Consider the following 23,317-nt stretch of genomic DNA (forward strand, 5'->3'; position numbering starts at 1 on the left):
TTACAGGGTATTAGAGTATGGAGGGATGGCTGAGCATGGATGGATGGATCCATGGATGTGACTGCAATTGTCACAGAGCAGTATTGCGGGGTATTGCGGGGTATTGCGGAGTATTGCGGGGTATTGCAGAGTACTGCGGGGTATTGCAGAGTATTGCGGGGTATTGCGGGGTATTGCAGGGTATTGCGGAGTATTGTGGAGTATTGCAGAGTAGTGCAGGGTATTACAGGGTATTAGAGTATGGAGGGATGGCTGAGCATGGATGGATGGATCCATGGATGTGACTGCAATTGTCACAAAGCAGCGCTGTGGTCACTACACATCCAGCCCACAACACTGCTGCCATCTGATCTCTCCCCCTCTCCTCTCACACTGTACCAATCGGTACACAGAGGGGAGGGAGGAACTGGCGTCATGACATGACGCCAGTTTGTTTACATGTGATCACTCCGTCATTTGACGCGATTAGCGGCCGTTTACCGTGATCCGTGATGCAACGTGATTCAGAGGACCCGGCGGTCACGAATGTTCTCGGGTGCGCGCCCCAGGGGGGCGCGCGAGAGCTGGATTCTGGGAGGACGTCCATGGATGCCCTCCCAGAATAAGCCAACCATGCTGTAGCCGTCTTTCGGCTATGGCCCGGTCGGCATGTGGTTAAACTCACTTTCCCACATGGACACAGACAAAAACACAGGGATTTCTTCAGAATAACAAAAGGTAGGAATCTGCCAAAAAGTTTGCTAAAATCCTTGTAATGTACATAGATCACCCAGAGGGGAATGTTTTTTTCTTAACAAAAGTGGAGTTATGCTTAAAGCAGCAGCCGTGAGCTTGTTTAACCCCTTGAATACCAAGATGTGTATAAATGTAGTTTGGTAGAGAAGGAGTTAAATCTTTTACCTATCTAAGTACCTATAGACATAGGCTAACAGTATAAAAATCAAACTGCTGCACAATCTTTGCTTTAAATGAGAATAGTATAAATATACAAGATTGTACTGGTATTGGCCAGAAGTGTAAGGCACAAAGTCGGCCCTGGAATGCCCACACAGACCAGTGGTGACCTCTAAGTACACCATCACTACTTTTGCTTTCCGATCCATAATTCATAACTGGACACGAAATCCTACCTGTGCTAAATCATCTACTTTATTTTAAATATAGTTGTTTATTTTGAAATGACTACCTCATACAGTAGGTCATTCCACAGTGTGAAGACTTACTGTATATTGCAAGGTAGAGGTGGGGGCGTGCACACGCAGCAAGCACTGTGACTGTCAAATTCAGCACAATTTGATGTATGGTCCTGTGACCACTCTAAACACCCGTTGGGAGATGTGATTGCTGCCTAAGTCTATGTTGCCTGTTTTGGACTTCTATAGGAGGAGCTAAATTCACTCTGATTGTTCCTCCTGCAGCTAGTCACATATTGCTCTGCCTTCCCGTTGGGGAATCTGGCCTCTTTGCCTTGATTAGACATTAACCTCTTGCTTTGGAATGGTTATCAGTTAGTTATGTCAAATTAAATTAGTGTTGTATTACATATCTCCTGAGAAAGCCTATAAGTTGGCGAAACGTGTTGAGATAGCGACACCATGCTAACCATATGTAAACAACTATATTGTGGAAAATGTTTTGGCCAATTTTATCTATTTTGCATGTTTTATATGAATTGAAAAGATAAAGGATGTCAATTTTATTCTATGTTGCAGTTTATATTATTGGCACCTGAAAAATCCCAGCTCTTCTGAGCATTTTTCTTGTACTTAAATTGTAAGGTTACATGAACGATCATATCATATATAACGCCCTTATATTTCTCCTATATAATCATTTTTTTATCTCCATCTCAGTGCATCCAGAGGTGAAGGTGTGGGGCTATCTCCAGTCAGATGGGCTGACAAGACTACACTGCATGGTGTACGGGTTTTACCCCCGACCTGTGGAGGTGAAGTGGGTGAGGAATGGGGAGGATGATGTTCCTTCAGATGAAATGAGTCCAATTCTCCCCCATCCTGATGGCACCTATCAGATCAGAGTCAGTGTGGAAGTGCCAACAAGGGAGGGAGATGCTTACTCCTGTCATGTGGATCACAGCAGTCTGAAGGAGATTCTCATTGTGAATTGGGGTGAGTGTAAACGTCCTTTGTATTAGAATATTTAAAGATAAAGATGTGAAGAATATCCACTTAACCTTTTCCCACTCACAACCTTATTATAGGCATCACTTAGCACAATGCTTCATGCTGAGGACACCTCAATAAAGGTTCTCCCTTTTACGCTCACAGCTTAACACTGTACACTGCTGCTAGCTGAAATACCTGGCTGTAACTGATAGCTTCAGTCCCCGTCAAAGATTGACAAACCAATCACTGTGGTTCCCAGTCATGTGATCACTAGTCAGTTATGACTTAATGGTTACAGCTGGAAAATGTCACTGTAGCCTGTAGAAAGAAGAATGCCTCTGTTTAATACTGTAAATGTCTGATAAAATTTAAGTATAAAAAAAAAATAACCTTGAAAAAATATACAGCATATTATATTAGTCAGCTTTGTTTTATTGCTTCCTCTGCTTTTCTGTACCGATGACAATAGTTCCCAATACTTGTTCTGGTGTTGCCCATGCAGTAAATGAGGTGGTACCTTCCAATGGGGTGAAAGTGAGAAGTATAACTCTGACTGCAATTTTAAAGTTTTCAATTTGGATAGAGTAAGGAAGGTAAGGGAGGGTTATAACACCTGTCAGTTTTTTCTTGCCATCTATGTCTCATTGGGGATATTTCTCTTCACTTCCTGCCCCATAGACAGAACAGGGAAATCTCTCCAAAGTGAGGAAATTCCTGGTTGTCACCAGAACTAGTGTCCCCATTTGAAGATTTCCCCTCTATTCCTCCTCAGTCTTGAAAATGAGCAGTTAGCTCTGAAACATGTAGCCACACTCCAACACTGCGGCTCTCCCAGGTGTGACATTACTTTTGGTCTTGTGAAGCCTCCAGGGTGGCTTCAGGTTTTGGTTTGGTTTCTGGTGTCCTACACAGCTCCTGACAGCATCATTTGATTCCTGGCTCCTGAAGACACGCTGAGGCTCAACAGCAAACCACACTGAGCGGATTACATGCTTATCCTTGTATCGCATGAGTTTCCACTTGTGATTTTTAATAATGTCTTTTTCTATATACTGCATTTAGTTGGCGCCCTTTTCTGATTCCTTTATTCCTGGTCTACTGACAACCCAAAATGTGGGATTTTCTTTCACTTTCACCCTCAAGATAACAGTAAACTGGGCAAATAGAAAGTATGAAGCCACCCTAAAGCTGGCCATACACTTTGAGTTTAACAGATTCATTCATCCACAAAAATGAGGTGGATAGAGGAATCCCCCTGCCAGGACATCGTATCATGACAGCAACACCTGCTTGTTGGGTTGGTGCAGCGTGGTGTGGCAGGCAGTAAACACACAGAGTCCTGATTTGTGAGAAACATTTTATTGCAACAGCCAAATCAATGGCACAAACAGGCCCAACGGGAAGCTCACCCATCTGGGGCCACTTACAACTGAGCAGCAGATAATCAGTGGAAAGAAGACTCCTAGATGCCAACAACATCTGCCATGAGGAGTGAAGTGCAGCTTGGCCTGTCCGACCCAAAGGGAAGCTTCCTGTAAAGCAGTGGTCATCAACCCTGTCCTCAGGGCTCACTAACAGGTCAGGTTTGCAAGATAACAGAAATACATCACAGATGATATCATTTGCTGCTCAGTGATTGCAGTATTCTAGTCTGCATCTCCCCAAGGTAATACATAAAACCTGGCCTGTTAGTGGGCCCTGAGGACAGGGTTGATGACCACTGCTGTAAAGGTAGACACAGGCCCTGCTCTCTTCCTGCAGGGACCTTTCCCTATCGCTTTCACTGTCCCTGACAGATGGGGTTCTTGTCCCTATCCTGTCCATTTGCCAAAAGTGCACCAAGCCAGGTCCTTAAATAGGCTTTGCGATACCAAAGATGGTTGCTGCAGTCACAGGAGGTGTCAGCATCCAATTGTATCACTGTCTCCCTGTGACTGAGGAAATGGTAGAGGAACCCAGTTCCTCACAACTTCCTCCACCATCTGCATTTCTGCTGTGGTCAAGCGCCACCTGCAGTGAAGAATGTAGACTTCACCTCTCTACATACTGCTGTCATCATACACAGATCAGCAACTGCAGCTGATTTGTTGCTGCCACTGATTGATAGAAAATTATCTAACAAAAAAATCCCCTTCTTTTAAGCAAGAGAGCCCACACACTCATCACATTTCAGCCAGTGAATGGCCAGTTTAACGGGGCACACACAGCAGTAAAAACCAGACAGGTGTTCTAATCACTCTCCACTATATATAGAACTAAAACACAAGTTTTGCCTTTAGTTATACTTTAACTTTCTCCCATATCCCAAACAATAAAAAAATTGGCTGATGTTAGGCTTTTGGATAAAAGTTGTTAAATACATCCATTGAGCTCAATGTTTCTGTAACCAGGGGCTAGATTAGGAATTTTTGTGAAAGAAGACATTTAAAATTCCTGTAAACTGGCAATATAATAATACTGCTGCCTTGCATTTTAGGAAAAGGTGTTCAAACATATTATGTGTAAGTTACACTTTCTTTTACTTTTGTAACACTTTTTACATAGAGCCAGGAAAGAAGGAAAGAAGACAATATATAGGTATGGCAGTGGCTGTTCTGTTCATCCTCAGTGGATTCGGGATATCAATATACAGGTTCAGGTAAGTGTGATAATAAAAAACTAGAGGCTTTGAACTTAAAGGTAACATTCAAAAAATAATATATTTTAAATACAGAAATAGAACAAAAGGGTACAAAGGCCTAATGCATTATCCACAGCTTTTTATTAAAGGATAAAAGGGTGCATACTCACAATAGTGATGAATATAACAGCTTTGTACATAAACTCCAGAATCCAAAGGTCTTCAACACAATGAAATCCATAAGGTACAAACCAACATTGTATAACTGCTAACACGTTTCGGGGTTTTTACCCCCTTCCTCAGAGCAAAATGTTTGTATAATGGAAGAAGAAATCCATGCAATCACATGGAGTAAATGCAAACCCCAGATAAAGTCCTAGCCAGGATTTGAGACAGGTGCTGCACAATAATATTCTGCTAATGGGAAGCTAATGACCCCAGTGCTGCATTGGCCCACAAGCTCACTGGTGTGTTAAATCTTTACATAAACTGTGTTTACTGGATAGTTGACCCTTTCTTCTAGCCTACACGCACCTCAAATAAATAACCAGTGGCAATATGCCATAAACTGGAAGTGATACAGAAACAGAACACACGGCATAGTGTAGATAAAACACTTTTTTAAAATGATTTTTAAAGAATAAACATATACTACAAATATGTATAATAGGGTTGGACATATAGAATTAATCCAAGTCTTCAGATTGCCTATCATGTCAAATTAATTGCAGACCATGATTTTAAGGCCTTGTGCACACTGGACATTTTTACAGCAGCTGTTTTGGGCATTAGATGTTTTTTTTTAACGGTCTCTAAACTCCCCTGCATGGTATCCTATGTGTTCATGCACATATAGATTTTTATCAGTGTTTTTTGGTAGGAGAGTTTAGTGGCAGAGAAAATACCTTTGCCAGCGTGTACTAGAGTAGCGGCATTTTGACTGAATGCTGACAGTCTAAACTGTGTCAAGCGTTTAGTAGGGTTTTTTTTTCCTTTGAAGTGGAGGCTACCAGCATCCTTAATAACCACTGATTTAGCTGACTGTTAAGGAGCAGGCCTGGAAGCCGGTCGCTGCATTCTTAACAACTGACAGCTGAATGTAAGAAAAACATTCCTGGCAATACAAAAATGTGAAAAAAAATGGTGTGGCGTCCCCCCCAAATCTATACATGAGGGAAACCCCAACATCAAAATAAAAAAAAGAAATGTGTGGGGTTCCTCCAAAATCCATACCAGACCCTTCAGCCTGGCAGGCCAGTAAAGGGGGGGATGAGCAAGCCCCCTGAACCATTTATATTCTTAGATTGTAAGCTCTAACAAACAGGGCCTACCTATATGCTGAAAGGCGACAGACCCAAGTCACTTATTAGGTGATGTGTGCCTTAAATGTGACTGTTATATGTGCATATACCATTAATGCAATATAATGAACTCCTAGCTATAATAGCTCACTCCCTTGGGGAGTGAAAAGTGATAATACCAAAAATAAACTAGTGAATCAGAATCCGTGATAGTCCAATATCATAGATGTAAATATACTAATCCTGTAAAAATGAAAATGAGAAAAGGCCAGTCCCAAAAAATGTAAAAATAAATAACCAGTCCAAAAAAAATGACACAAGTGCTAAAACCAAAAAATATGCTTTAACAACCAATCAATCAAAACAAAGTGCTTGGTGATTGTAAATACAAAAAAATCCAGGTGACTTTTGGTGCTCCCCTTCTTGGGTCCCCACTCACCAGCTCCAATAACCCATACAGGGGTATCTCGCATATAGGACAGGCTTGATGTACAGATGATACTTTCAGAGTCAGGTCATGCAGCCAGGCTCCTCTCCAGCCTTTTCATCTGATATCATCCTACTGTTTTAACTTTGAATAAAAACACTTCCCAATTTGATTACTACACTACGGGAGCCCATATCTCATTTTTTGCATGAAAATTTTACCTGTACTGGATATCTGAGGAGACATAGGAGAGGAGTTCAGCTGGCTGATTTGCTCCTGGTGAGCTTATCAGCACACTCAGGTCGATCTGGAAGTAAGATACACCTAGCAGGGCCATAGGAGCTGGATATCGGATGAAAAGGCTGGAGAGGAACCTGGCTGCATGACCTGTATCATCTGTACATCAAGCCTGTCCTATATGCGAGATACCCCTGTATAGGTTATTGGAGCTGGTGAGTGGGGACCCAAGAAGGGGAGCACCAAAAGTCACCTGGATTTTTTGTATTTACCATCACCAAGACTTTGTTTTGATCGATTGATTTTTGATGCATATTTTTGGTTTTAGCACTTGTTTAATTTTTTTTGACTGATTATTTATTTTACATTTTTTGGGACTGGCCTTTTCTCATTTTCATTTTTACTGGATTGTAATATTTACATCTATGATATTGGAGTATCATGGTTTCTGATTCACTAGTTTATTTTTGGTATTATCACTTTTCACTCTCCAAGGTAGTGAGCTATTATAGCTAGGAGTTAATTATATTGCATTAATGGTATATGCACATATAACAGTTACATTTAAGGCACACATCACCTAATAAGCAACTTGTGTCTGTTACCTTTCAGCATATAGGTAGCACCATTTTACCCCTTTTTTTAAATCTATTAATGTTTTTCTTTACATTCACCTGTCAGTGGTGAAGCCTGCTGACAGCTGATGTCTTATCCAATGTAAAGGATGTGGCGGCCCAGCTTCCTGGCCAGCTGCTTATAAACCAGATATTCACTGGTTGTTAAGGACACCATGGCCGCTCCTGAACGCTGCAGCTACTAAATGTAGCTTACACATGTAGCACCCTTTGGTGTACTAGAAGTGTACAAGGGTTTTTCTTGTACTGTGTGTGTGTTTTTCTTTTGAATGACTCAGGGAGAGCTGGGTGACTCACAGGCAGCATCACTGAGACCTCCCACTTCTTTCCAGAACAGGCTGGAATCTTCTGGAAAGGAAAGAGGAGAGGAGAGGTGGAGCTGCCTGGAGTATTCTGAGGGCCCTGTCCGATCCCCAATTAGGATCCCCAATACTCAGGGTCAGCCCAGCTGGAGAGGAGTTGGTATTGGATGGAAGATGGAGAGTGTTAGGTTGTCAGGGTCTTTGAGGGAGCTCCCCAGCGTGGAGGGGGGGTTTGGGGGGTGACCTTGGACCTGGGCTTGGGGGCGGATGGAACCATCTTACAACACACAGAGGTGTCCTGACCAGGAGGCACAGGAAAAGCAAGAGAGGACAGCTGGAAAACACTGCCGGGCAAGCCTCCAGGAGTTCCACAGTGGCAACTAAAAGGGCTGGTGAATGTTCACACACAGTATGCTCCTCCTGTGGTTACTTCTATGGCTCAGCCTACGGCTCTGGTACAGCCTCGTCAAATGCAGTTCAACATGGCCTGATTCAACACAACACAGCACAGTACAGCATGGCTAAAACACACATTCCCCATTGGTATGTCTCTCTCCAACCGCTTCCTAAGTGAAGTAAATGATATTATAATTAATATTATATCTGTGTATTAATTTGTCTAGTCCCTGTAATTAGTTGGTCTATTAAACTCTGAGCACATGTTATTGTTAATATCACAATAATACCAGGTTAGCTATGAAACCAAACACACGGTGCTGCTAGTAAAACAACATCTTATTTATTTCCCAAGGAATTAGGAAACTAACATAAAGGTACTACAAGAAATTACAAGATTACATAGCTTAAAATCAGAACACAATACAAGACTTATACTTAACACATCCTATCGGCTGGTCTCCAGGTGTTGCAAGAGGGAACTCTGCGCTGCATGGAGTTTAGGCCCAAACCAGCACCCAGAGCAAGGCCTCAAGATGGCCGAGCCATGAGGCTTGCACAGACCTGCATTAGCAGAGAGAGAAAGGGGCAGAGAAAAAGAATCGCCTGTGTGTGCTCTTTCATTCAAACATACACGCCCACTTGTAGCCACCCCCATTTGCCTTTCATCCAATAGATATTGCCGAGAGGTATTCCTCCAAATGTCTGCCCATTCTCCAGGAAGCATGCTGTATTGTCCAATAGGGGCAGCTCCATTAGCCCTGTGCCTTCTCAGCTAGCTCTTATTCTCTTTGAAGCCTGTAATCACACATGTCACAGCAGGTCGGCTTGAGCCAAGTCAATGTTCTGATCACAAAGCTTTGATGTGTTTCATTCCTACCTGGCTGTGTCAACCAGGAAGTGAAATACCAGAAGATATTAAACCATGTCGCTATCTAACATATGCCGCTTTGCGCCTAAAGGGAGCATACCACCCTTCTTCCGACACGACTCCTATTGAACAGTCCATAACTGTTTTCTCCCCAACATGTATTTCCAAGCCAGTACCTATAGAACAGTCCTTTACTGTCTTAAGGTGTTGTGTTTTTAACATGTGCAGAAACAGCCCCTATGGAACAGTCCATAAATGTCTTAACGCGTGCTGCGCCTCTCAACATAGACCTCAGAACCAGCTCCTGTTGAACAGTCCATAACGGTCCTAACGTGCTGTGTTTCCCAACACATGCCGCTTTGCCACTGAGTGACACACCACCAGCATTCTTCAGCGATGGCTTCCATGTCACCATCCTGTGTCTTCTTTCCGATATCTTCAGGATGGGGTGCAGTACAGACCTGGGGTGTCCATTCACTCACCATTCACCAACACACATTCATAGCAACATATCAACCAGCTTTCAGATATAGAGTCTCGAGGAGGGCCTTTTGCCCATATTACTAGCTTAAAATATACCTTTATCACACTATACCATGACATAAATCAACCCATTACCATTATATATACATATATACCTATGACCCATCAGATTACTCATCCCGCTCCCAACCTCCTACAACTCCTCAGTGTAGATATGGGCCGGGATTAGGCAGGTTCGCTCACAATGGCCTTTCCTACCACACTTCTGGCATGTCAGCGGTATTGCAGGGCTCTGACTTGGCATCAAAGTCTCTAACTTGTATGCAGAGACCCTACCGTCACTTCATCCCCCAGCTGTCATAGATAACTGGGCAACCCTTCTATATAAATATCAAGTCTAACAACACATACAAATTTGCAACAATGACAAAACCCACACAATTCCATCCCTGTGGCTGGATTTCAGAGACCATGCCCATGGTATAACATGCACCTCTACCTATGGTTAGGTTCAAGGAACCCTCTAGTTCCATGACTAACCTTACATTGGTATTCTTTAGGACAAAGAAACAAACTCGTCTATGTCCCAAATAATACCCAGGTGCTTCCTTCCCAGCAATGATCCCTCCATCCCGAATACAGAATGAAATATCTTCCCAACATTTTTCGTTCACCACCATGTATTGACCTGGCATACAAAGGACGTCATGGTCATGCCTCCGACAGAGGGAAATATTAACCTGCCTCCAGCTCCCGTCCTCTCTGATCACATGCGGGTAAGTTAGCCTCAGATGCAACAAAGTAGAATCCCCAGTCAGCAAGCCCACTGATATCACCGAATACACAGATTGAGTCTGCACTTCTGTATATGGGATCAATGAGGAAGCATAACATCTCTCATAATCCAAATTAGTACAGCCCATCCAGGCATTCGACCACCAACTTGGATTAGTGTAAGAGATGTGCTTTGGTAAAATCTTACTGAGCTGTGATGCCAACTCATAAGGCCACTGTCCCCCATACAGAGACTGTACAATCAGCTTGATGTTGGTTGATAACTCCACCTGTCCCTGCATGCATGCCATAGCCCATGACATATTTTTGCCCTGTGTCACCACACTATCTACCAACCTCTTAACATGGTGGATAAAATCTTGAGCTACTCTTACCCGGGTATTTATGTGATGTTGTTGAACATTATCAAGAATGTCATTAATCTCTCTCTGAACAACAAAGCCCTGCTTACTGTCTGAAGCTATAGCTGAGAGTTTGTTCCTCAGGAGATCGATGTCCACTCCATTAACAACACCCATCCCAGTTCCTATTCCCCCCAATATAGTGCTGAATATATCCCTCCTCTTTCGGTTACTCCTCAGAAATAAGCGCCCTGCATAAACCTCATTCTGTGTCCGCACATCTCTGGGAGCAAGTCACTGGTACAATGATCACACTTGATTCAGTGTATACTCAGCACATATAGGGTAATAGGTTTTTATCACCCACTGTGAGATGTTGCAGTGCCATGTGGTGAAGGCATATTGTACCCTGGTAGCCAGCGTTTGTTCCCTTTATCTAACGGAGCATGCTCCTGTGTGTATTCACTGGCATTACCTGTGCAGGTTTTCAACCTCTCAGGTGAGACATCAACCAGGCATATCTCCCCCATACAAGGAAATTTTCACCCCCTTGATGTGTCACCTGGCCAACCTCTAGTCTGGCCAACCGACCCCTTATTATGTAGAAGTGCCAGTGTCCTGGTTACCTGCACCATGTTACTTCCGTTACGTCAATACATGTCATACATTAAAAACCTTTTCTTCTTTCAATTTCTCCCTCCAACAAAAAAAACATATATTTCACATTTCATGTTTTGATGGATTGAATTGGATGTATATATTCCTTCCCCAACCTCCAACCCATCGCACATGTATTAATAGCACGTTTGCATTCATCAGGAGAGACTCCGGCAAAAATGTTTCCCAAGTCTTGTTGATAGGCACAGTCCTTCAGATCCAGCATTAGGAGATCCAGCATTAGCCCTAAATTGTCCATAAGCAAAACCAAGTATTAAACTGAATCTTTTCGTTTGTCCCTTCTCTCCTGATGTTTATCAGAACAAATTTGCGGTGTGGTATGGCACAGACAAACTGCCAACAAGATGAACATCTGTCATCCATGTTCCAGAGACCTCTCCAATCTCGCTTCATCAGGACTCTGGAAGTGAAAAACAAGAGCAGCATCAAATTCTTATCCATAATATCTGCTCGCTTACTACGTTTACTTATAGTTCCTTCCTTGGAACCCAGGAACTTAGCATTCCTGGCTTCTGCAACTCTGACCAAAACTATCAAAAAACTATCAAAACAAACATGACCTCTTTAGGCTGAACCCACTCTAAAATGGATCCCCATGGTATGATCAAAAATTTAAAAACAAAACGAATTTCAATGTTGACTCTCAAAAATTCTCAATTTAAACACTTAAAAAAATGCATTTATCTATCTTTAAGATCTATGCACTAACTCCCCTTTCAGGTGGACAGAGGCTAAACCTTTTGGAACTTTTTCCAATTGAATGAACATAAAAACAAATAACAAAAAAATGAACTTCGGCGGCTAGAATGGCTTCCTACCAGCTCTTCTCTTAAATAAACAAAACGTACTCAGCTGGAGGACATATTCCCATGACCATCTATTCAGCTGCTAATTGACGGAATAGCCAATTACCCCCTTTGAGGTGGACTAAACAATAATTTTTCCACCTGAACAAAACAAAAATAAAATAGATGACTAAACAAATACCCAAAAATATAAAAAAAAAATAAAAAATTAATAACAAAGAAATTAAAATTCTGGCCATTATCACACAAAAACAACATGACAATACAACCACCATACAACAATGACAAACACTCAACTTTTAACTAAAGACATCCATGGATTTTCCTCCTGAGAAGAGTAAGTGCTCATTTCCATCTGAAAGACAATTAGTTAATTGGAAAAACAAAACATCTGTACCTCATCACAACATTTGTAACTTCACTTGTAACTTTTGAATCCATTAATGCCTGACTATTGTTTATCTTATTTTTTCTTTTCAATCTTAGTTTATTTCAAGAAAAAAGTATAACAGAAGCAGAAAGTTTGCAAACAATTACTAATTAATGAGCTCATGGTACCATTTGATAATGGATTATGCATTTACAATAACCTAACCCCTGTTTTGCTAAATGTGCCCACTGTTCTCCCTTTGAAGGACCTGCAAGCAAACACAGACATTAGTATCCAAACCAGTTTTATCTTCTTCCAAGGTCTCTGGAAAAAGGAACACAAAGACAGTGATTACACACAATTATGACAATTGACTTTTTGAGTCCCCCAAGCTTTTCCCATTAATTGCAATGCCAGGGGAACAATTGCTATGAATATGGTTTAGATGTAAGCTTCATATTTAAATAAAATATGGCAAGGAAACATTGACCATAAAATTCTTAGCATCCATGCAGCTCACTAAGCGCTGCTAACTTTGTTTCCCCCAGTGCTACATTTGAATAACCATGCGGCTACCTCCATTTTGACTTTACGTAACTGCTCTACATACTGATGATTTTCAGTTTTTAGTCTCCGCATTTGGGTCTTAAAAGGGAAATGGGTTTTATTACTATGGCCTCCATGCTTTGGGTTGCTACCCCATCAGGCAGAATACACTTCATAATGCCTTGGGGTCGTCTTTGGGTAGTGCGACCTTCGTTTGATATCATTATTCGCAGCCCAACAATACTTAGCGATGTGACCCCCCCCTTTTACACAAAAAACATTTGATGGCTGGTCTCTCTGTATAGGCCCTTCCTTGAGCATATGGCATTGGAAATCCACATTGCTGGATATTATTACTCGATTACTATGCTTGGAATAACCAGACTTTACACTTTCATCGTCTGAGGAGTCATCAAAAGTTTCAACTCCTGAATCAATTTCAAGCGCAGTTATCGCACTTTTATTTACATCTCCACCATTGATTTCTGTCATAGCAACATCACTTGCAGCAATAAGAGCATCTGTTTTTTCTGCATGTTTCACTTCTAGCTTTGCTGAGCACTGCGCATGTGTGGAGGGTACCTCCACCATTGCACATTCGGCTATTGCATGTTTGGAAGATAGCTCCATTATGGCTGCCTGTCCACCCTGCAATTCTGGGGTTTCCTGCTCCATGCTAGCAATGTTAAGGGCTTTACGAAATCTATGTCCATGTCTATTCCATTTAAAATGTCTGAACTCTCTCTGCCTTCCTGTACCTCTGCTTATTAGGGATACACCTGCCTTTGACCCATATTCCCTATCACTGGACTCTTGACAGAAGTCTCGCAGGATATTGACAAAATTTTGGTAGGATCTAACATTCCTCAGAGCCATTCTAGTGGGATAGCTTATATAACACTTATTGGCCATTGAGTATATGAAACTTGTATCATCCTCTTTCTTTTGAACACTTTCGTATACAATGCAAGATACTGCAGAACAAAATTGGGTCATCTCCTCTCCTAAATCTCATTCGTTGTAAATCACTCATACCATTATCACGACTGTCCACACTACGCTGCAAATCTTTCCTCCGCATCTCTGCATCTGCAAAGTTATCATTAACCTGTGCAAATAACTGGCCTGCCAAAGGTCCTGGTAGCCATGCTCTCAGAAGAGAACATGCATCCTCATTACTCAAATGAAATTTAAGGACTAGAGCCTCAAATTTATTGGACAGACTCACTGGTGATTCCAGTGCATTAAATTCACCCAGAATTTGGCACAAAGTAAGTCTCTCTTGGATTGTAATCAAACTGTTATTCTGCTTCGAAGGTATGGGTGCAATAGCAGAATGTGTTTCATCACAGCCCTTCTCCTCACTGACTGTGCAGATATTGGCCAATTGGCATGTTCCTTCGTGCTCATTGAGCGATAATATACATTGCTCTTTAGTAAGAAGCTGGGAGTGTGCATTTGCTAATTTTCTTTCTAAAGACCTAACCAACTCTTCCATCTCTGACACCTTTATTCGCAATGACTCTAATGCCGCGTACATGCGGTCGGACTTGGCCGACAGACCAAATCCGGCGGACAATTCGATCATGTGTGGGCTTCACCGGACCTTCAGCGCACTTTTCCAGTCGCAAATCTGACAGACTTTAGATTTGGAACATGCTTCAAATCTTTACGTCGTAACTCCGCTGGACCCAGAAATCCGCTCGTCTGTATGCTAGTCCGACGGACAAAAACCCACGCTAGGGCAGCTATTGGCTACTGGCTATCAACTTCCTTATTTTAGTCCGGTGTACGTCATCACGTACAAATCCGTCGGACTTTGGTGTGATCGTGTGTAGGCAAGTACGGTCATTTGAAAGTCCACCAAAAGTCCGTCGAAAGTCTGTCGAAAGTCCGTCGGACGGGCTGTCGGACTTTTATAGCTGAAAAGTCCGACCATGTGTATGCGGCATTAAAGTTTGCTCTTCATATCAGAGTCCATGCTGCACCTCTGAAGCTGTTCTTGTAGCTCACTGTTTCTTTCTGGCAAATTGCCTGCTGTAGCTCGTAATTCATACATCTCACTACTGGAGGATGTTGCAATCTTTAGAAGGTTTTCACTGATTTCCTCTATGTCCTCCCCGAGACGTCTCCTCTCTGCTTCCCACTTCCCCTCCTTTAGCTCAGATATAAATGTAATTCTGAGCAACTCTGCAATTTCATTTGCCAACCTTTCTTTTTTAACTTTTTCTTTTTTAGCTGTTTACCCAATAATCTGCTATTATGTTGCTGACACTGAGACAATAGTACATTACACTGGCTTTTAAGAGGTTCATCTGCACATGAATGATAATTGGCAGAAGCGTACTTTTTAACATATGTATACACAAGTTCCATTTCACAACCATACAATCCACACCATACACAATTCTATTTGTACTTACGTTCCAACACTGCACTGAGTAATACACCAAACTCAATTATCGCTAGCTCTTACAACTCACGAAAAAAAAATGAATCGCTCTTCTAGCATTCAATATTCTTCATTCATTACCACTTTTACCTGATATCCTTCAAAACCATTAAACTTTTGCATATCCATAGAAAAGACTCACCACACTTACTGTGGCATTATCGGGTGCCTTGTATCTGAGCACTTCTGTGCTGTAGGTTCTACGTGGCTTTTAGGATTACTACATGCTTTCTGGGGAATATCCATTGATATGCTAATTTGCAACTTAGTCTACACTGAAGCTTGTCTAACCTGTTTTTACCAGAGCTGCTTACAATGCATAGACAAACAAACAAAAAAAAAACTGATACAAAGCCATTTAAACCTAACAGTGACTTGTAGTTCTACAGCCTACAAGGCATATTTGTCCACACTAGAGATGATTTTCAGTTCTGGGTGTACTTGAGGATTTATGCTTACAGGGACTCAGGACAAAAAAATACATTAGGTTTTTGTGGATTCTGTGTAAAAATAAAATTCACACGCTTTTCTGGTGTGCCAAATGAAGTAAACGATATAATAATTAATATTATATCTGTGTATTAATTTGTCTAGTCCCTGAAATTAGTTGGTCTATTAAACTCTGAGCACATGCTATTGTTAATATCACAATAATACCAGGTTAGCTATGAAACCAAACACACGGTGCTGCTAGTAAAACAACATCTTATTTATTTCCCAAGGAATTAGGAAACTAACATAAAGGTACTACAAGAAATTACAAGATTACATAGCTTAAAATTAGAACACAATACAAGACTTATACTTAACACATCCTATCGGCTGGTCTCCAGGTGTTGCAAGAGGGAACTCTGCGCTGCATGGAGTTTAGGCCCAAACCAGCACCCAGAGCAAGGCCTCAAGATAGCCGAGCCATGAGGCTTGCACAGACCTGCATTAGCAGAGAGAGAAAGGGGCAGAGAGAAAGAATCGCCTGTGTGTGCTCTTTCATTCAAACATACATGCCCACTCATAGCCACCCCCATTTGCCTTTCATGTAATAAATATTGCTGAGAGGTATTCCTCCAAATGTCTGCCCATTCTCCAGGAAGCATGCTGTATTGTCCACTAGGGGCAGCTCCATTAGCCCTGTGCCTTCTCAGCTAGCTCTTATTCTCTTTGAAGCCTGTAATCACACATGTCACAGCAGGGGGCTTGAGCCAAGCCATTGTTCTGATCACAAAGTTTTGATGTGTTTCATTCCTACCTGGCTGTGTCAACCAGGAAGTGAAATACCAGAAGATATTAAACCATGTCGCTATCCAACATATGCTGCTTTGCGCCTAAAGGGCGCATACCACCCTTCTTCCGACACGGCTCCTATTGAACAGTCCATAACTGTTTTCTCCCCAACATGTGTTTCCAAGCCAGTACCTATAGAACAGTCCTTAACTGTCTTAAGGTGTTGTTTTTCAACATGTGCAGAAACAGCCCCTGTGGAACAGTCCATAAATGGCGTGCACGCAGGGACAGGCAGAGTTATCAACCAACATCAAGCTGATTGTACAGTCTCTGTATGGGGGGCAGTGGCCTTATGAGTTGGCATCACAGCTCAGTAAGATTTTACCAAAGCACATCTCTTACACTAATCCAAGTTGGTGATAGAATGCCTGAATGGGCCGTACTAATTTGGATTATGAGAGATGTTATGCTTCCTCATTGATCCCATATACAGAAGTGCAGACTCAATCTGTGTATTTGGTGATATCGATGGGCTTGCTGACTGGGGATTCTACTTTGTTGCATCTGAGGCTAACTTACCTGCATGTGATCAGAGAGGACGGGAGCTGGAGGCAGGTTGATATTTCCCTCTGTCGGAGGCATGATCATGATGTCCTTTGTATGCCAGGTCAATACATGGTGGTGAACGAAAAATGTTGGGAAGATATTTCATTCTGTATTCGGGATGGAGGGATCATTGCTGGGAAGGAAGCACCTGGGTATTATTTGGGACATAGACGAGTTTGTTTCTTTGTCCTAAAGAACACCAATGTAAGGTTAGTCATGGAACTAGAGGTAGACCAAAATCAAAAATACTAAAGCGCTGATATGATATAGGGTAGTGGTCTGGTGTAAAATACAAACCAAAGTGCATATAATGAAAAAATTAAAAATTATATATATAAAAATTGTGGAAAAATATTAATAATCCAAAATATCAATAAACTTAATTGAAAGTGAACATAGGAAATAACCAAATAATTAAAAGCTGCTCTTATGTGAAAGTGCTCTGATTAACACTAGTAAAATAATAGAAAATACATAATATAAGTACGCTAATAATCAACTTCCTATAAAATTGTGTATCCGTGAAAATCAAAACCAATACAGTGATCCCTAATACATACAGGGAAATACAAACTAAATATTAGTGTCCTCAGTGTAAAAAGCCAATAAATAGGATATCTTCATAAACGTCCAGAGATGAGTGAAGTGAAAACAAGTTCAAAATATAAAAAAATAAACCAGCAGTTAAAACTCTGTCTTATAAATAAAACATATGTTCTCAAAACATCAGATAAAGGAACCGATTTTCTTCAATTAATCCAAGTAGAGCTGCATAGATCAACCCTGCAGCTCTAAGGCTGGCTCGATATATAGATAATAATCCTCACAGTTCGTATTAGGTATTGCATACAGAGAGGGAAGAAAAGGGAAATATATCATTGCGCAATGTCAACTAGTTTAGAATAATCAGCATCCGCATCATATTCACTCACAGTGTAGGAGAAAAAAATACAGCGCTTCAGAAGCAATCAGATAGCCGTGTTGTGTTCCTCTCACCGCTAACACAAAGTGTCAGATGGGAGGAGCCAGGTGCCCACAGGGCCACAGTTAAGATGCTGGCACCAGAAACAGAAGACAGGAGGTGAAAACGGCTGGTGTGAGCACAGCGCTGGATCGTGGGTGTTCTAATCACTCTCCACTATATATAAAACTAAAACACAAGTTTTGCCTTTAGTTATACTTTAACCACTTCAATACCCAGCCATAATCAAATGACGGCCACAGATGGGATCTCCCATCCTGGGTGGACGTCATATGACGGCCTCGGCTTTCTGCTGATACTGCGGGCCCCTGGGGGCCCGCAGAGCGGCGATCGGGGTTCCGTTGTGTCCCTGGGGACACAGCCGTTCCCCAATGGAGGTATTGAAGCGGCGGGCGGCAGAGCGTCGGAAGCGGGGGACCTGTCACAATGCAGAGCGGCATTGGGAAGCGGCGTGCATTGTGTCTGCTCATGCCTCTGGTGGCGCGCAGTGCGGTGATCGGGGCCGAGGCTTTTCCTTGGATACAGCTCAGCCCCGATCACTGTAGCCAATTAGATGGCTCTTTACCACGTGACCAGCTGTGTCCAATCACAGCGGGTCACTAATGTAAACAAAACACACAGTGTAACTGCTGTTGCTGGGTTCTCCTCTTCACACACCGATCCAGTGTGAGGAGGAGATCAGCTAACAGTGAGTTACCTATTACACATATGTACTACTGTGCCCAGATTGCCCCCCTAAATAAAGAGTACCTGTCATCAGGAGTACCTGTCATCAGGAGTACCTGTCCATCAGGAGTACCCAACACCTCACCACCTGCCACCAGAGTACCTGCCACCTCACCACCTGCCACCAGAGTACCTGCCACCAGAGTACCCGCCACCTCATCACCTGCCACCAGAGTACCTGCCACCTCACCACCTGCCACCAGAGTACCCTCCACCTCACCACCAGAGTACCTGCCACCATAGTACCTGCCACCTCACCACCGGCCACCAGAGTACCTGCCACTAGAGTACCTGCCACCTCACCACCTGCCACCAGAGTACCTGCCACCTCACCACCGGCCGACAGAGTACCTGCCACTAGAGTACCTGCCACCTCACCACCTGCCACCAGAGTACCTGCCACCTCACCACCTGCCACCAGAGTACCCGCCACCTCACCACCTGCCACCAGAGTACCTGCCACCAGAGTACATACAGCCAGTCAGCCACTATATCCAGAAAGGTGTACACCCCAGGAGAGGCATACCAAATACTCAGTTTGACCGATGAGAGCAACGGGGAGCTCTCACCGCTCAGTTCTGATTCAGATTCTGGTTCTGGTTCGGAATATGAGCCCCCCGAAGGCAGCATATCAGGATCTGAATCAGAGGAGGAAGCAGTCCGTCCAAAAAGATGACGGTCTTAACACCAGGCAGTTACCAGCAGTGCTAGCGGCGGTAGACCCCAGGAGGAAAGGCCTAGCACAAGTGCACGCCAAAGAATTAGGGCCCAAACCCAGCTTCCAGATGCCTTGGCAAACCCATTGTGGCTGCCTTCTACCACAGGGTCAGCCACGATCCCCCTTTTACAGCACAGCCAGGTGTTCAGGTTTTTCCCAAATGGATTTTTTAAATTTATTTTTCCCTAACGAATTGATTCAAGACATCGTGGACCAAACTAATCTCTTTGCCCAACAATTCATTGCAACCAACCCCAGCTCCAGCTATGCCCACCCTGTTGAATGGAGACCCCTAACAGTAGTGGAGCTAAAATTGTTTTTAAGGCCTAACCCTCAACATGGGGCTTACAAAAAAAATGAAATGCATAAGTATTGGTCGACCAAACCCATCCACCATATGCCAATTTTTTCATCGGCCATGTCCAGGTCCTGATACGAAATCATAATGCGCTTCTTGCATTTCAGTCACAACTCACAGTGCCCCTCCCCGAAATCACCCAAACTTTGACAAACTATATAAAGTTCGCCCCCTAATTAATTTTTTTTCCCAGAGGTTTGCCGACGTTTATGTCCGTGACAAAAATATATCTGTGGACAAATCCCTGGTGCATTTCACAGGCCAGCTGGGAATCAATCAATATATCCCCAGTAAGAGGGCGAGGTACGGCTTGAAGCTTAACAAGCTTTGTGAAAGCGCCACTGGTTATGTGCACTCATTCCGCGTGTACGAAGGCAAAGATTCCCAGCTCTAGCCCCCTGAGTGTCCCTCGTACATGGGAATAAGTGGAAAAATTGTTTGGGAGTTGGCATTCCCACTCCTCCAAAAGGGGTACCATATTTACATGGACAACTATTATACTAGTTTGCCCCTTCTCCGCCACCTATATCTAAAACAAACTTTGGCCTGTGGTACAACAAGAAAAAACCGAAAGGGCTTCCCACAGCGTCTTGTCACCACAACCATTCAAAGGGGGGAATCGACAAGCTTGAGGAACGTAGAAGTGTTGGCTGTGAAGTGGAGGGATAGGAAAAATGTGTACATCATGTCCACCATCCACGATGACACCTTGGTGGAACTTCACAGAAGATGTGGTACCGTTCGCAAGCCTTCCTGTATCACTGAGTATAATAAATACATAGGGGGTGGATTTAAATGATGAATTGTTGCAGCCCTATCTTTCAACAAGAAAATCCCTCTTCTGGTACAAAAAAGTCGCAATTTACTTTTTTCATTTGGCCCTTTTAAATTCTTTCATCATCTACCAATAATCAACAGAAACACCCACCACCTTCATAAAGTTTATTGAAGACATTGTCACTGCCCTGATTTATCAGCAAGTATCCCGCCCAGAAAGCATTCGCTCCGATTCTGTCAGCAGACTACATGAGCGCTATTTCCCGGACCATATTCCACCAACAGGATCTGGAAGACGACGCCAAAAAAAATGTCGGGTGTGCACCAAAAGAGGAATTAGGAAAGATACCAGCTTCCTTTGTCCCGACTGTCCCTCCCAACCTGGCCTATATCACACTCTGGAAAATTATTAGTCCATATTTCTAATACTGCCAATTTCCCGTTTTCAATTTCTGTCCTGAATATTTCCCTTCCTCAATCAACCATATCATTGCCTTCCATGTGAATCGACCCTGGCCTGTTTCTCGACTATGCTTCTGCCTACCGTCTGCATTGTTTTTCCACCATGTTTTTGCCTTTCACGTGAACTGACCCTGGACTGTATCGACTATACCTCTGCCTACCGTCTATTTCTGCCTTTTATCTGCACTGACCTCGGCCTGTTGGGCCCCGGTGCAAGAAACCATGAAGGGACCCCACCAGTGGCGTTGCTAGGTCTACAAAAGATCTCGGGCTAGAGCCCATAGCAGCTAAGTAAGGAAAGTCATACACTTTGGTGGGCATACACATATATATAATATATACGTGTATATATATATATATATATATATATATATATATATATATATATATATATATATATATATATATATATATATAATATATAATATATATATATATATATATATATATAGAGAGAGAGAGAGAGAGAGAGAGAGAGAGAGAGAGTTACATATCTGAATGCGGATCCCCCACTTACATTAGGGTCCCCAGGGATTCACCACCTACATCAGGTTCCCCAGAGAGCCTCTCCCTATATTAGGGTCCCCAGAGAGCCTCCCTCCTTACATAAGGGTCCCCAGGGATCCCCCCTTACATCAGGGTACCCAGAGATCCCCACTTACATCAGGGTTCCCAGGGAGCCCCTCCTTACATCAGGGCCCCCAGAGAGCCCCCCCTTACATCAGGGTCCCCAGAGAGCCTCCCCTTACATCAGGGTCCTTAGAGAGCCTACCCCTATATTATGGTCCCCAGAGATCCTCCACTTACATCACAGTCCTCAGAGAACCCCCCTTACATCAGGGTCCCCAGAGAACCCCCTACATCAGGGTCCCCAGAGAGCTCCCCTTAACTTCAAGGTCCCCAGAGAGCCCCTCCTTACATCAGGGTCCCCAGAGAGCCTCCCCTTACATCAGGGTCCCCAGAGAGCCCCCTCCTTACATCAGGGTCCCCAGAGAGCCCCCTCCTTACATCAGGGTCCCCAGAGAGCCCCCCCATACATCAGGGTCCCCAGAGAGCACCCCCATACATCAGGGTCCCCAGAGTGCCTCCCCTTACATCAGGGTCCCCAGAGAGCCCCCTCTTTACATCAGGGTCCCAGGAGAGCCCCCCCATACATCAGGGTCCCCAGAGAGCCCCCCATACATCAGGGTCCCCAGAAAGCCCCCATACATGAGGGTCCCCAGAGAGCCCCTCTTTACATCAGGGTCCCCAGACAACCTCCCCTTACGTCAGGGTCCCCAGAGAGCCTCTTCTTACATCAGGGTCCCCGGAGAGCCTCCCCCATACATCAGGGTCCCCAGAGAGCCCCCTCATACATCATGGTCCCCAGAGAGCCCCCCCATACATCAGGGTCCCCAGGGAGCCCCCCCATACATCAGGGTCTCCAGAGAGCCTCCCTCCTTACATCAGGGTCCCCAGAGAGCCCCCCCATACATCAGGGTCCCCAGAGAGCCCCCCCCATACATCAGGGTACCCAGAGAGCCCCTCCTTACTCAGGGTCCCCAGAGAGCCCCTCCTTATGTCAGGGTCCCCAGAGAGCCTCCCCTTACATCAGGGTCCCCAAAGAGCCCCCTCTTTACATCAGGGTCCCCAGAGAGCCCCCCATACATCAGGGTCCCCAGAGAGCCCCCTCCTTACATCAGGGTCCCCAGAGAGCCCCCTCTTACATCAGGGTCCCCAGAGAGCCCCTCCTTACATCAGGGTCCCCAGAGAGCTTCCCCTTACATCAGGGTCCCCAGAGAGCCTCCCCTTACATCAGGGTCCCCAGAGAGCCCCCTCCTTACATCAGGGTCCCCAGAGAGCCCCCCATACATCAGGGTCCCCAGAGAGCCCCCCCATACACCAGGGTCCCCAGAGAGCCCCCCCCATACACCAGGGTCCCCAGAGAGCCCCCCATACATCAGTGTACCCAGAGAGCCCCCCCATACATCAGGGTACCCAGAGAGCCCCTCCTTACGTCAGGGTCCCCAGAGAGCCTCCCCTTACATCAGGGTCCCCAGAGAGCCCCCTCTTTACATCAGGGTCCCCAGAGAGCCCCCCAT

The 23,317-nt window shown here is 43.9% G+C and overlaps 1 protein-coding gene across 2 annotated transcripts in view; it reads left to right on the forward strand.

The window, feature by feature from the left end:
* Window positions 1-23,317, forward strand: part of LOC141107506 (class I histocompatibility antigen, F10 alpha chain-like) — a 115,212-nt gene that overhangs the window by 76,621 nt on the left and 15,274 nt on the right. For both annotated transcript variants that reach the window (XM_073598276.1, XM_073598275.1), the window contains exons 4-5: window positions 1,854-2,129; window positions 4,671-4,764. In XM_073598276.1, the coding sequence (XP_073454377.1) occupies window positions 1,854-2,129; window positions 4,671-4,764 (370 nt within the window). The remainder of the gene's footprint in view (window positions 1-1,853; window positions 2,130-4,670; window positions 4,765-23,317) is intronic.

The sequence above is a fragment of the Aquarana catesbeiana genome, linkage group LG09, assembly GCF_042186555.1.
Source record: "Aquarana catesbeiana isolate 2022-GZ linkage group LG09, ASM4218655v1, whole genome shotgun sequence".
NCBI lineage: Eukaryota > Metazoa > Chordata > Amphibia > Anura > Ranidae > Aquarana > Aquarana catesbeiana.